The sequence below is a fragment of the Calypte anna genome, chromosome 2 (assembly GCF_003957555.1).
Source record: "Calypte anna isolate BGI_N300 chromosome 2, bCalAnn1_v1.p, whole genome shotgun sequence".
Classification (NCBI taxonomy): Eukaryota; Metazoa; Chordata; class Aves; order Apodiformes; family Trochilidae; genus Calypte; species Calypte anna.
Window position 1 is genome coordinate 29,587,778 of NC_044245.1, and position 13,349 is coordinate 29,601,126.

Below are 13,349 nucleotides of genomic sequence, written 5' to 3' on the forward strand. Positions count from 1 at the left end.
TTTCCTCTGTAACATATCTGTGACAATTTGGGACCACTAAATTCATAAAATCTAAAGAAAATGGCCTCTCTGTTGTCTGGATCTAATTTCTTCTCTGATCTAATACATATACTTTAAGAGGATTTATACAGCCTTTTTCTTGGTATCACCCACACCCATTGTTCCCTTATAAAAAAGACTACAGTGACACAGGTCTCAATTACTGCATTCACATTATCTATACATTTCTTACAAGTTGTGACAACACCAAATTCATTGCACAGTTTACAGCTGCAGAGTTGTACTTACTGTTATTTGGCTTTTCAGAGACTCCTGGAGAAGAAAACGCACTTGTGCAACAGCTTCCTTCCCAGTGGTAATAACACAAACGTGTTGTGACAGACTGTCTGTGATCAAGAAAAAACCCTTAGAATTCCATAAGATATAGCAAAACTACTGACCTGAACATCACTTTAAATCTGTACATTGCTGTCCTTGAGAGAAAGTTTTCAACAGCTGTAAATTTAGTTTTAAGGTTATTTATTCCAAGAGACATTTAATATAACTACAGAATGCATATAAGGTACATGTCAAGTTCAGAATCTGTATTATATTTTATAATTATTTTTTTCTACACAAAAGCATCAGATAAGGCCTGTCTCCAAAGCCCAGATAAGGGACTTCTATGAAGAGGTATTTGTTCAGATCCACATTATTGACACTAGATGACAATCAAGACAATATCTTTTTGAAAACTTCATATGTTTCACTTCAACAGATCATAAAATGCAATGTCAGCAATATTAAGAAACACAAAGAAAACACCCTCACCAAACCCAGGAGATAATATAAATCCTCTCCCCCAAAATATATACTATGTATAGTGTTCCCTCCCTAAATGTAATGAAGATACTATTCAGGGAATGGCAGATAAACTGTTTACCTCAATATCAGAAAGTTATAGTCAGTGACAAAGATCTTGGAATGGGGAATTTCTTAGATCGTTTACTGGTAAGAGAAAAAAATATAGTATTTTGTTCATAAGAACAATAGCTTCAAGTTTTAGCCAGATCTGCTACATAAAGCAATTATTTTAGAAAGATAGTATATTCTCTTGTTATAGATTACAGTTTCTAGATTCAGTATTTTCCTTTCAGCAAATAAATCAAATTATTTCAATTCTAGAACTCTCACTTCTAATTCAGGATTTTACCCTTTAGATATTGAATTAATATGCAGACCAGAACATAAGATTTCCAATGTCTTTGAGGCAGCCATTCCATAAGCAGATAGAAATTTCATAAATGTAAAGTCTAATTACATTTAAAGAAGACTTCAATGAAACTTCAGGGACAGAAATATACCCAGTACCACCACAAAATAAACTAGCAGTGAATGACAAAGGAAATTATAAAAACATGGCCTAACTGCTCTTCAAACAAATCTGAATATAAAGATACATATTTGTTGCATGTGTAAAGTTTTTTAAAATGACATACCACACAATAAGTTCAATCAGATGCATTACTAACAAACATCTCACTTTCTATTGTAAGCCCAAAGACTTCTTTACAAAAATAGACATATAGACCTGAAAAATAATTTTGAAGCTCTTGCAGAGTTAACATTATTGGAAAGTGACTTGTGATTTTTAATATATATTTTTTGTGAGCAGGAAAAATTAATTAACCAGTGAGGATCCAAAAAGATAATTACAATGATTTATTAATCATGGGCATTTATTATGTTCAGTATTTATAATGTGACAACGAAAGCAGTGGTAGCAACTGGCTTTATATTAAGTTAGGAAGAATAGGCAGGGGGAAGTAAGGGTGAGAACAATAAACATCTGCTTATGAACCATCACAAATAGATGAAAGTGAGAATTAAAAAATGCACGGCCAGTTCTCATGGGACTGGAAATCACAAGATACCACAACTGTGGGAGAAATTATCTTCCCATAGTTTCACTGAGCAAAAAAAAAATATACTGAACTTGCATCAAAGTTGGCTTCTACTCAATACAGAATAACTTTACAGTCTAAAAATGGGTCAATGGGAAACCATATTGTATTAATTTCTTATCAGTAGAAAGAAACTAGTGGGTAGATTGAAAGCAGAAGAGCCACTTGAATTCAGCACTGTAAATGGAATGCAGATACAAGATAGATGTACATAATAAACCAAGCTGGCATATTAGATTTCAAGAACTCAGATCCTATGGAAGGTCAGATAGAAGCCATTACAAAAAAACACATGTGGAAAAAGGCTATGGAGTCCAAAAAGGTACCATAACTGACAGTTCTTTTCAAAAAGACATCAGTTATCAGCAGTGTCAAAAGTAACCTCACACCAGCCCTCTCAAAGACTGCCACTGTAAAAGCCCATCTCACTCCTCTCCCCCACCCCCTTGAACCTCTGAATCATGTAAACAAAACAGGAGAGATGACCACCAAAAAAGCAACTAAGATTTTCAGATTGAATTTATTAAAGAGAAAAGTGAAACTGAATGAACACTGAAAAAAATGCATTTTTAATCTGGAGAGGGAACACCTTGAAAAGATGCTGCATGCTTTTAAATGATCAATGAAAAAAGAAATCTGTGACGTCAACTTTCTGAAAATTAATTTAAACAGCCTGCATCATTCAGGCATTGGAATGGGCTGCCCAGGGAAGTAGTGGATTCTCCATCCCTGGAGATATTTAAAAAGAGACTGGATGTGGCACTCAGTGCCATAGTCTAGCAACTGCAACGGTGGTTCAAGGGTTGGACTCAATGATCTCTGAGGTCCCTTCCAACCCAGCCAATTTTATGATTCTATGATTGCTATATTGTGGGAAGACTTCGTGGAGCCTTCCTCCCCAAGACTGTCAGTGTCTCACCTCAGGTGAACTGATGGAGCTCTCTGTCACTCAGAATAATCACACTGAGCCTCACTGAATGCAGCTGCCTGCTCACTCCATGCATTTCACAAGTTCTGCTAAATGCCAGTAAGGCAAAGTCTGTTTGGGTGAGTGAAATAAGGTATTCTGGAAAGCCACATCATAGCCATGTCAGAAAGAATTTTGATAATCGGCTACCAGAACCTGTTTTCCATTGGACCACTAGGTAATTCGGGTTGGAAGGGACCTCAGGAAATGTCTAGTCCCAGCTCCTGCTCAAAGCAAGATGACCAGATCTGGCCTGGTTGCTCAGCCCCTCACTCCACCCCAGCACATTAAAACCTTTGAGAAAAAGGACTATGCAGCCTTTCCAGGCAACCTGTTCACTGCTTCATTGTCCTGATGGTGAAAGAGTTCTTGCTTTCATGGAGCTGGAACTTCCCTTGGTTCAGTTTTAGCCCATTACCCCTTGTTCTCCCACTGGGCACCACTACTCTACCTTTCTTGCCTATTTTCATACCACATCTCCCTTTTCATCTGTCCAACATTTTTTTTTTTTTTTTTTTTTTTTTTTTTTTTTTTTTTTTGTCTTCCTATTAAATTAACTACCAAATCTCTCTCTTGCTTTGGCTTCCTTTTCCTCTTCTTACTTTACATTTTTTATTTCCCTGGAAACCTCCTCTTTACAGTACACATCTCAGCTTCTCCTTTACTCTCAGGTTCTTTCCAGCTGCACCTGATTACAGAGTAACCCTGCCTATACTGTATCACTTCAAACACCCACTCAGAGCATATATTTTGCATAAAATTAAAAAGAGTTAAAACTTTACACTGCCAAATTCTGTTAAATGTTAAACTTCTCTATCATGAAAGAGGTAGGATCTTTCTTAAAAGACATTTTATATGGGATTTCTGAATTCATGTCATTAAACCAGCAAAACAATTAATTTTCCATTTTTTCTGTGCCCTTTTGTATCCTGAAAGCTTTAGAACACAGTATTATTCAGTAACAACTATGGTTTTTACCCAAGGATCTCACCCAAAATTATAAAATGTGTGCATTTTTATGGAACTACCTGCATTACATAATGAGGTAAGTGTACTCTTGACAAATTCCTTGAAAGTTTACCCTGAAAAGCATGTGACAAACAAGCAGCAATTAAAGTAATACTTAGTCTGAATAAAGAACATAATTATCATATCCTAGGTAATTAATACAATACGAAGGCAAGGCTGGATTGGGCTTTGAGCAACCTGGTCTAGTGTCCCCACCCATGCAGAGGAGCTGAACTAGATAATCTTTAAAGTCCCTTCCAACATAAAGCATTCTATGATTCTATAAATAAATATGCATTTGACTGACAAATAGCTTTAGCCTACAGACATTTTTTTTGTCTTAATTGCATATATAGGTGTATTCACAAGTGTTTTTGTAAACGTATGTTCGTTCCATGCTATTTTTGCTATGTCATTACAATTCCTCCTATTTTGGAAGCACATCTTATTCATCAATAAACCTCTGAAGTTCACAGTGAATTCAAAATAGTAAATGTATCAGAATTACATTTTCACTTTCTAGACAGCAATAGCTTGACTGAAAGTAGAAAATCAGTATCCTTCTACTGAGCATTTTAGTATCTCCTAACACAGAGGTTTCTACCACTGTAAGCACAAGAAAAATGAAGTACGTAATGCCAAGCATTTAGTTCATGCTTGATAGAAGAGTTGAAATTGTTACTTATATAAATAGGCAACAAAAAATATCTAGCATTTTTTTGTTTACCAATTCCGCATTTCTTTTAGCCACAAAAACCAAAAGCCAGACTTGACACTGCCCCTACCAATACTAGTATACAACAAAGAAAAGCTGATTTTGTGGTAGAAGACAAGGAAGAGGGTTGTTTTCATCTGACAATAACTACTCTGAGAAATACCTCCCCCATTTGTATTTTTTTGCCTTGCAGCTGAGAACAGCTGCTGGTTAATGAATGTACCCCATGAAAATGTGCCTACCTTAAGTAACTATCTATCCTTTGGTAAACAAGGCTTAATTAATTTTTTTATTTAAAAAGTTATGTGTGTTCTTCATATAACAAAACATAGTAGGTAGTCATAAACAGTTTGAAGGTATTATGATCATTTTCTTGGCAGAAAATGATAATTGCAGAACAATTTTATCTACATCAGCAGATACTTATTCAGTCAAATGTGCACAGAAAATATCCCATCTGCAAGTGCAAAAGTTTTGAAAAACTCATTGCAGAAGAAGAGCCCTTGAGAAAAGAAAAGGGAAGAGAAAATCCAAGTTACAAACTTCTGCTGAGACACACCACTTAGAGTTTACATGTTGGAACTAGAGTTCAAAGATATCTACCTCGAGGGCAGTAATTCTAATGGAAATTTTTTAGGATGTTCTGTATTAGCCTGATCTTAACTACAATTCTAGATGAGTCACCTTTATTGTAAGACTGTTTTCTTACTTCGAGATTATTAAAAATAGGCTTGCGCCACCTTGTCTGCATATTCTGCAAGTTCATACCTGCTTAACTAAAGAAAAGTATTAAATTTACTCTTTACAAAACAAATGACTTTAGGACTCAGACTTTCATTATACAGAAGACACTTGAGGAAGTAAGCAAATTAACACAACATGTTTTAAGAAAACAGAATCAAAAGATAAATAACTAGGTATATTTACATTAGCAAAGTGTTTCTTTGTATTGCCTTGAATACAAATTATATATACATATAAATATCTTAAGTACAAACATGTACCTATGCATGTATGTTTTTCTTAATGCCACCCAAGTCAAACTTAGCAAGCTAAAATTTGCCAGCTATTATGTCTTATTAGGCCAGTAGCTAAATATCTAGCTGTGTTTCTATGAAACAACCACTCAAGACTTGTTACTAAGGTAGAATAGCATTTGTAATATAGCTGACTAAAGAAAGTCTCAATTATAATCACATGATTAACTCCATTTTTTCAGACATTTTAATTTCCTGACACATATTACCATAACAATTTTCCTTATATTTGATTAGTTACAGAATTATAATTAATATATGGATAATAGAAAAAGAGTACATCAAAAATACACAGGATAGCAAAATCACATGTCAAACAGAAGCACAAGGAACCTATTCCTTAGCAAATGTTCTAGGAAAAAAAATAAGCATTTAAATTTCTGTTTAAGTTCATAATTCAAAGAAAAAATATTTCTATTTTAAGACAGAAAGGGAACAGTTGGCTGAAAAACTCTCATTAAAAAATATTCTTAATGGAGCTTAAATGGATTTTCTAAATGAAACAAGGTAAAAAGAAAACTAGTTGTCATTGTCTGAATCTGAAAGAAACCCAGTTTTGTTCATTTATAAATATTACTGTACATGACATGGAATTTGGAACTGTAATCACAAAATTTAATAATTACAGAATTACCTTGTCTGGAAAAGACCCTCAAGATCACCAAGTCCAACCACTAGCCTGACAAGTCCTTAACTAAGCCATATCGCTAAGCACTATGTCTATAGGACATTTGAATACCTCCAGGGATGGTGACTCCACCACTGCCCTGGGCAGTCTCTTCCAAAGCCTGATAACTCTCCCTAAGATCCAATTTAAACCTCCCCTGGCACAACTAGAGCAGATTACCTCTTGTCCTATCACTTGTAACAGTTAACAAACAGATCTTCACCTCTTTATTACCTCCTTTAAGGTAGTTGCAGAGAGCAATAAGGTCTCCCCTCAGCCTTCTTTTCTCTAGGCTAAGCAAGCCCACATCTGATCTGCTCCCTCTAAGACATATGCTCCAACCCCTAAGGGATTTGCTGCCCTTGCTTGGACATGCTCCAGTAGCTCAATCTCCTTCCTGAAGTGAAGGATCAGAAACTGAACACATTACTCAAGGTGCAGCCTCACCAGCACCAATACAGGGGTAAGATCATCTCCTTAGTTCTGCTGGCCACACTATTCCTTATGCTGGCCATATTATTCATGATGCTGGACAGGATGCCATTGGCCCTGTTGGCCACCTGGGCACACTGCTGGCTCATGTTCAGCCAGCTGTCAATCAACAGCCCCAGGTCCCTCTTGGCTGGGCAGCTCTCAGGCCACTCCTCTCCAAGCCTGTACGGCTGCTGGGGGTGGTTGTGGCCAAAGTGCAGTACATGACATTTGGCCTTATAGAAACCCATGCAACTGGCCTTGGCCTGTTGGTCCCTCTGTAGAGCCTCCCTACCATTAGGAAGATCGACACTTCCACCCAGGTTAGTACCTGCAAATTTACTGAGTGTGCACTTTATCCACTTGTATGCATACACTAAATTCTTCATCAGTGCTGAATTCACCCTGTGGTAAAATGTGCATCCAACAAAGTAGACTGAAGGACTTAGTAATAATGAACCCAGTTGTGAAGACTGGAACAGGAGTGGAGAGCTGCTATGAGGCCAGTGCCCTTATTACCCTATATGCTCTCAGCCTACATGTTCACCTTCTGGGACATCTCCAGAAGACCTTGACAGCATACAAGGTGGCATGCTGAGAGATGGTACCTTGCAACCCTGCCTTACTGTGCCATGCAGGACTTCAACTGCAGGCACTCTACGTGGCCTAAACCTGGAGTCTGAATTCACTCAAGTATGTGATACTGCACTGTGCTATCCATTGCACAATGCTGTGTTTCAGACCTCTGTCCTCTTCAGCAACTTGATACAATAAGGAACTGTCACAAAGACCACCATCCCACAGGCAGCACCACTTGTACCCAAAGTGATATACAGAGAAAGTGATATGCAGGTATTCTTGTCATAAACATGCCTCTGGAGTTCCTGGTATCTCATCATTACCCCACAGAAGGAAAAAGAAGAAGCAGATATCCAGAAAACTCATTCCTGAAGATGTCTCCAAGGATGAACAGCACCTTAAAATCCACAACCATACTGGCCTCATGAGAGCCATAAACAGCACATTAGGACACTAGGGACTTCTGCTAGCCAGATTTTTATCTCTAAACCCATCAGATTCAGCAGAAGGTCCCTTCCTCTCTCCAGAGACTTTTACTGAAATAATCATCTGAAACACTTCATGCTACTCTCTTGCAGTGGTTGTTCCTCTGTCAGTGTCCATGACATACTTTCATGACACTAGCAGGTCCGTAACACAAACAGCAATGAGTAACTACTACATAGCAGACAGCTGCCTAAGTCATGGGGGAAAGAACAAAAGGGTAATGCCAAGTATAAGCACTTCATATGGGGCAGTGTGTTCTGAACTCTCAAGAAAAGCAGGCACTGTGATACAGTCTTTCAGCCAGTAAGAAAGGCCTAACTTGTAGGACGGATGCTACTCTGGAAGTCGACCTCTGCTTGAAGATCTCCCATGGGCACAGCAGAACATAGCAATGAAGATTTCTTCTCTAAACCAAACAACCATAAGACTCTATGTAACATGGGGGTACAACAGGTTGGTGCTCAATAGGACATAAAGATACCTTCCCCTTAAATATGCTTTCCTTTACACATGGCATGAACTGTGAATAAAATGCTTGTCATATTAATTTACATGGCTCAACAATGCACTACAATAATATGTCATGATATATCAATATGAAGATCTGGTTTTTGAAGCCTTTTGAAGGGCACAGAACATATAAGGCACAACTCTCAAACTGTAGACTTGGAGTGCTAATAGTGCTAAACTATTTAAAATACAAAAAAGGTAATTACTCATGTAAGATAGAACTGTTATGGGGTGTCCTAATTAGCTATGGAGGACCCATTACACTGTTCGCAGAAGGAATATAAAAGATGCATGGCTTCCCCTTCCTAAACTCATGCAATGCAGCAAAAAGGAAATCTAAACTTCAAGGTACTTAAGTACAGTTTGTCATACAGATCAGGCATAATAAAGACTACTGTGGTTACTGGAGCAGATATATTGCTTGCTGCCATAGTAACAGAACATTAGCTAAGTAAAGAATAAGTAAAGGATTAGTCTGATTTACCATCACAAATGTCTTAATTTTTACTTTAAGCTACATAAGCTTTTTATCATAATTAACAGCTGGGAAAGCAACTACAGTTTTAAATTGAGTTGATCTAGATAGATAGTTCAACAAAGAATTTATAAATTAATGGAATACCTCAATATCATATAATTGCTGTATCAATTTGGGTAACAAGTTGCTGTATGTAAAAGAGTGAAAAGCCCTAAAGAGTTAGTATTTAATTTTCAGCCTACAACCTAGATTACAGAGGTGAAACACATGCAGAATTGAATGGCAATATAAAACCATTCAAAATTAATCTCTGTTTGACTTTAATATACACAGCTTTTTATAAGATTGTCTATTCTAGGAGAAGTAAATAAAGGTAAATAACGTATAGCATAAGTATTCTGATGAGTAAGCTAAAATAACTTGCCTAAGCCCATTTTATTCATAATAAAACTTTTCTTAAGGACATTTAAAACTATAGCACACGAGATTCTTTATTTGACTCAGGAATATGCAAACTGACAGCCACAAGGACATACACATACCCTTAATAATTGATTCAGCTGCATACAGATCCCGCTTGTAGGTCACCTAAAGGACAGACAAGCCTCATTAGATTTAACACAGGAGTAAGGAATGTAAAACCAATAAAACAATGCCCTGAAGGAAACTCTTTACATTTAAAATACCATAAAGAAATTGACAATATAATTTGTTAATTCTGGTAAAATATCACTGGCAAGTCATAAGAACAGAAATTGCAGAAGTTACCGGAAACTAGAAATAAATACTTATATCTGCTTCAAATTCATTTGAACCTAAAACTTTTAAACCCTTTGAAGAATCACAAAAAACATGATATTGCATCTATTTTCACACATCCATTCTATAATTTTATTGTGAAATAGATTCATTTTTATAGGGCTTGTGGCCATAAAAATGGCAGCCAGGGAGAAGCTTTGTTATTTCTTTAACTAATATAGGTATCATTTTTCAGCTGTGCAAGACTACTACTCTTAATTAGAACCCAATTAATTAGTGGGAATCAGTAGCTTTGTAGCTTTCAGAGCATTAAAAACAATGAAGAATACTAAATTGTATGCATTTGTTTCTCTAGAGTCTGAACAACTTTCCTTTTTAAAATTGACTGAGTAGGAATCAAAAAGCTTTATAGTGCTGCAAAGTAAATCTTTAGCAGAAACAAGCTATTGTAGGCTTTTTAGCCTCCAAGTAAATGATTATTTGACTTTAACATAAGGATTCTTGTAACCACTTTTCTTTCCATCTCATAAATTAAGCTGTGTATCATAAACAGATGAATAATACAACCTTCCTCATTACTCATAATTTCACCAAGGAATTATATTTAAAATTAAAAACTAATTTGCTTTCCTACATCCTGTCCTGCAGGAGAAGCAGCCAGAGAATAAGCCTAGCCTGAGAAAACTTAGGTGTTTGAGTTTGATTTGGAAGAATCAATATCTTGAATTTAAATTTAACACAAGAATTTTTGAGTAATTTTGTTGCAAGGTATTTTTCTAATTGCCTGTTACTAGAGGGCTTTTATACTGAACTTTCAGTATAACTATATGAGTTTACAATCTAATATCCTCCCAAGTAACAGGATTATCTGAACTCTGTTCAAGTGGTTTCACATATTCTAAGGTTCAGTCTCTTTGAGATGCAAAAGTATTCCAGAGTGTGATATTAATGAGAAGTTACTTCATAAAGTAGGCCAGTCCTCAAGAAAACAGCACAGAAAAAATAAGGAATATTAGCTGGCAGACAGCAGCAAACACTTTTAAGGGTGGATTCCTACAGATGTGAAACCGAGGGATTCTCTACATCTCTTGCTGTATTGAATAAATGCCAAACCAAGCTAAAGGCTCTCTAAAGGTATGGATACCCTTAATGTCTGTGGATTTTCTTGTGTTAAGAGGTATTCTTGAAGTTTAGAGGAGACATTCAAAAGGCTGGCAACCACAACAAAGACACTCTTTGGTTCAATTCTAACCATTGTTTTAGTATGAATTTGTTTTTAACAACTTTTAACACTAGCCAACACACCAGTTTGCTGTTCTGAGGAGCTCTGCTGCACTCTCTCCAGTTTCACCAAAATGGATTTGCAACCTAGTCTCAGCTCCAACCAGAAGCAATTCAGACCTAGCCAGATCAGCTGGGAAGAATGATTTAACTGCTGTCTTATACCAGAAAGGGAGACAGCATTCTTGATCCCACAGCCCAGGTGAGGTGTACAAATTATGGTAGAAAAAGCATGACACATGATACACAAGAGTTCCCTCATTTTGCAGAAGAGAGATCTCTTTTTCTCTTCCGGATTTTTGTCATATGACAGTAATAAGCTAAATATCTAGAGATACCAAATTTCCACTTCATCTTGTTTTCCATTCTCTTCTCTGAACCCTCTCTATTTATCAACATTTGTACAGAGCTGTATTTCCCTCTGTTACACTAAACTGTCAGACAGAAAGGTCATCAAAAGTACCTTCTGGAGAAGGTGGGATTAGTCAGCAGTGTATAGCAGTGCAAAAAAGGAAGTAAGAGTAAGGAAGCAGCTTCATTACAGGGAATACAGGTATTACTCCCCTGGTTTTGGCACTTTTGAAAACACACCAGAGTAGTTTTTAGTTTTGCAGTCCACAATAGGAGGAAGCCCAGCAGAGGGCAGCTAAGATGGTGTGAGGAAAGTTGGCTTGTTCAGCTCAAAGAGAAGATGAAGGGTGGAGGGTGATCATTAATGGCCACAGAGTAAACTGGACTTTTCTTGCAGATCTTCATGTTGGCCTTTTCTTCTTTCCCAGTGCAAGAGGCAGCAAGGGAAATGCTGACCAAACATTAGGCAAGGTGTTGGATCAGATATCATCTAAATATTTCCTTTGGTCTTGAATATTCTGGAATTCTAGCTCAAAGGACTACATCTCTTTTGGAGGGCAGCAGCACTACTTACAGAGACTAAATAACAAAATAAGCATTACATAGATGAAACTAACACTATGGGTGTATTTCGTAGCCTTTCATGTAAGTACCATGCTCTGCAATGAGAAGAATCAAACCACCCAAAATGTGATGTAATGCAAATATGCATGACACAATCTGCTCTTTAAGAGTGAATAGGAAAACAGGCTTTCTGAAACAGTATCTTGTCTCTGTCTCCAGAAACATTGAGAGAAGTTGCTGCATGCAACCAACACCTAAGTAAATTTTGCTGCTAAACTGCACAGGAAATTTGCACTGCAGATTCAGGAAATTACCTTTCTGTGTAAGATTTACTGTCATGTTATTGGACATCATGTCTCATGGGAGGAAATTCACTGTCAAAGACAGATGGAGTGATTTGAGCTGCTTCCAGATCCAGGTAATGAAGGAAAAAAAGAAAAAAAAAAAAAGGAAATGCATCCAAAAACATCCAAAGCAATTAAACAGCATACTGTAAAGCAGTAGGGAGGTATCCTTTTGCACCTCTACACACACCTGCTTTGTCAGGAAGCTACAAATAACAGACAAGGTGAATGATGTTTAAAAAATTTTAAAAGATGAGATAAACACTGTCTTCATGGATTATCTCGGGTAACATCGAACAAATCTGTCTACAATGAGCCCTAAAAAAAGCTCACGCTAATCCAAAAAGTATTCTAAAATTTGGAAGAGAAAAACCTATTACTATTGAAGTCACATCTGATTTTTTTGTTCACATTTTATTTATTAATAAATAAATATGCACATTTTATTTATTAATAAATATAAATAAAAAAGATATTATTGTCTTTACCTTCCAGAGGTCAGCTGTTCCTTCAACAAGTTTGGCATTGGTTTTACAGTATTTCAGAGCCAGATGCAAACATTCCGTTCCATAATCCAGGTCATAGTCTGTACACTGTAGTAATTGAAAAAGAATAAATATTCTTAAACAGTCTTAAAGAAATCATACTTCTAACCAGTAACAGATCTTATTTCACTGATTTAAACCTTACATCTCAGCAGTCCCATTCAGACAACAGTCCTCTATCAGGTACGTAGGTTCAAGATGGATCAGAAATGAAACCTTTTCAAGCTTACACTAAATCCTATGTATCCAGCAGTGTTCTGGAAGTAAATTAAAACTTCATTACCACAAATAAATTCCATGAGGTGCAGCAAGTATTTTGCTACAACTTTATGTCTTGAACTAAATAAATCATGTATTAAATTTATTAAAAATCTTTTTATGGAGCTGAGGCCTAACTAAAAGACATCACCAACCTTCTACCACCATAGTTCAGAGTATTGCAACAAGTTAATAAACTATAGAAGTGTGACTTTTCAAATGCCTTGTCTGTCTTGGTTTTTGCAGAGTCAAAATGGGATGACAGGAACCAAGAATCTGTGTGTTTCTTAACATGTTTCTCTTCATGGTTTTCTCCAGATACCTGCACACAAAATAGCAAAGTTTCTGCCGTTCCATGAGCTTTCCAGATTAAACAATAAATACAT

The 13,349-nt window shown here is 36.5% G+C and overlaps 1 protein-coding gene across 1 annotated transcript in view; it reads right to left on the minus strand.

The window, feature by feature from the left end:
• The window catches only part of CRPPA (CDP-L-ribitol pyrophosphorylase A), a 101,445-nt gene that overhangs the window by 49,864 nt on the left and 38,232 nt on the right, over positions 1-13,349 (minus strand). The window contains exons 4-6 of the mRNA XM_030446289.1: positions 12,649-12,753; positions 9,404-9,449; positions 289-386 (exon numbers count right to left, since the gene is read on the minus strand). Of these exons, the coding sequence (XP_030302149.1) occupies positions 289-386; positions 9,404-9,449; positions 12,649-12,753 (249 nt within the window). The remainder of the gene's footprint in view (positions 1-288; positions 387-9,403; positions 9,450-12,648; positions 12,754-13,349) is intronic.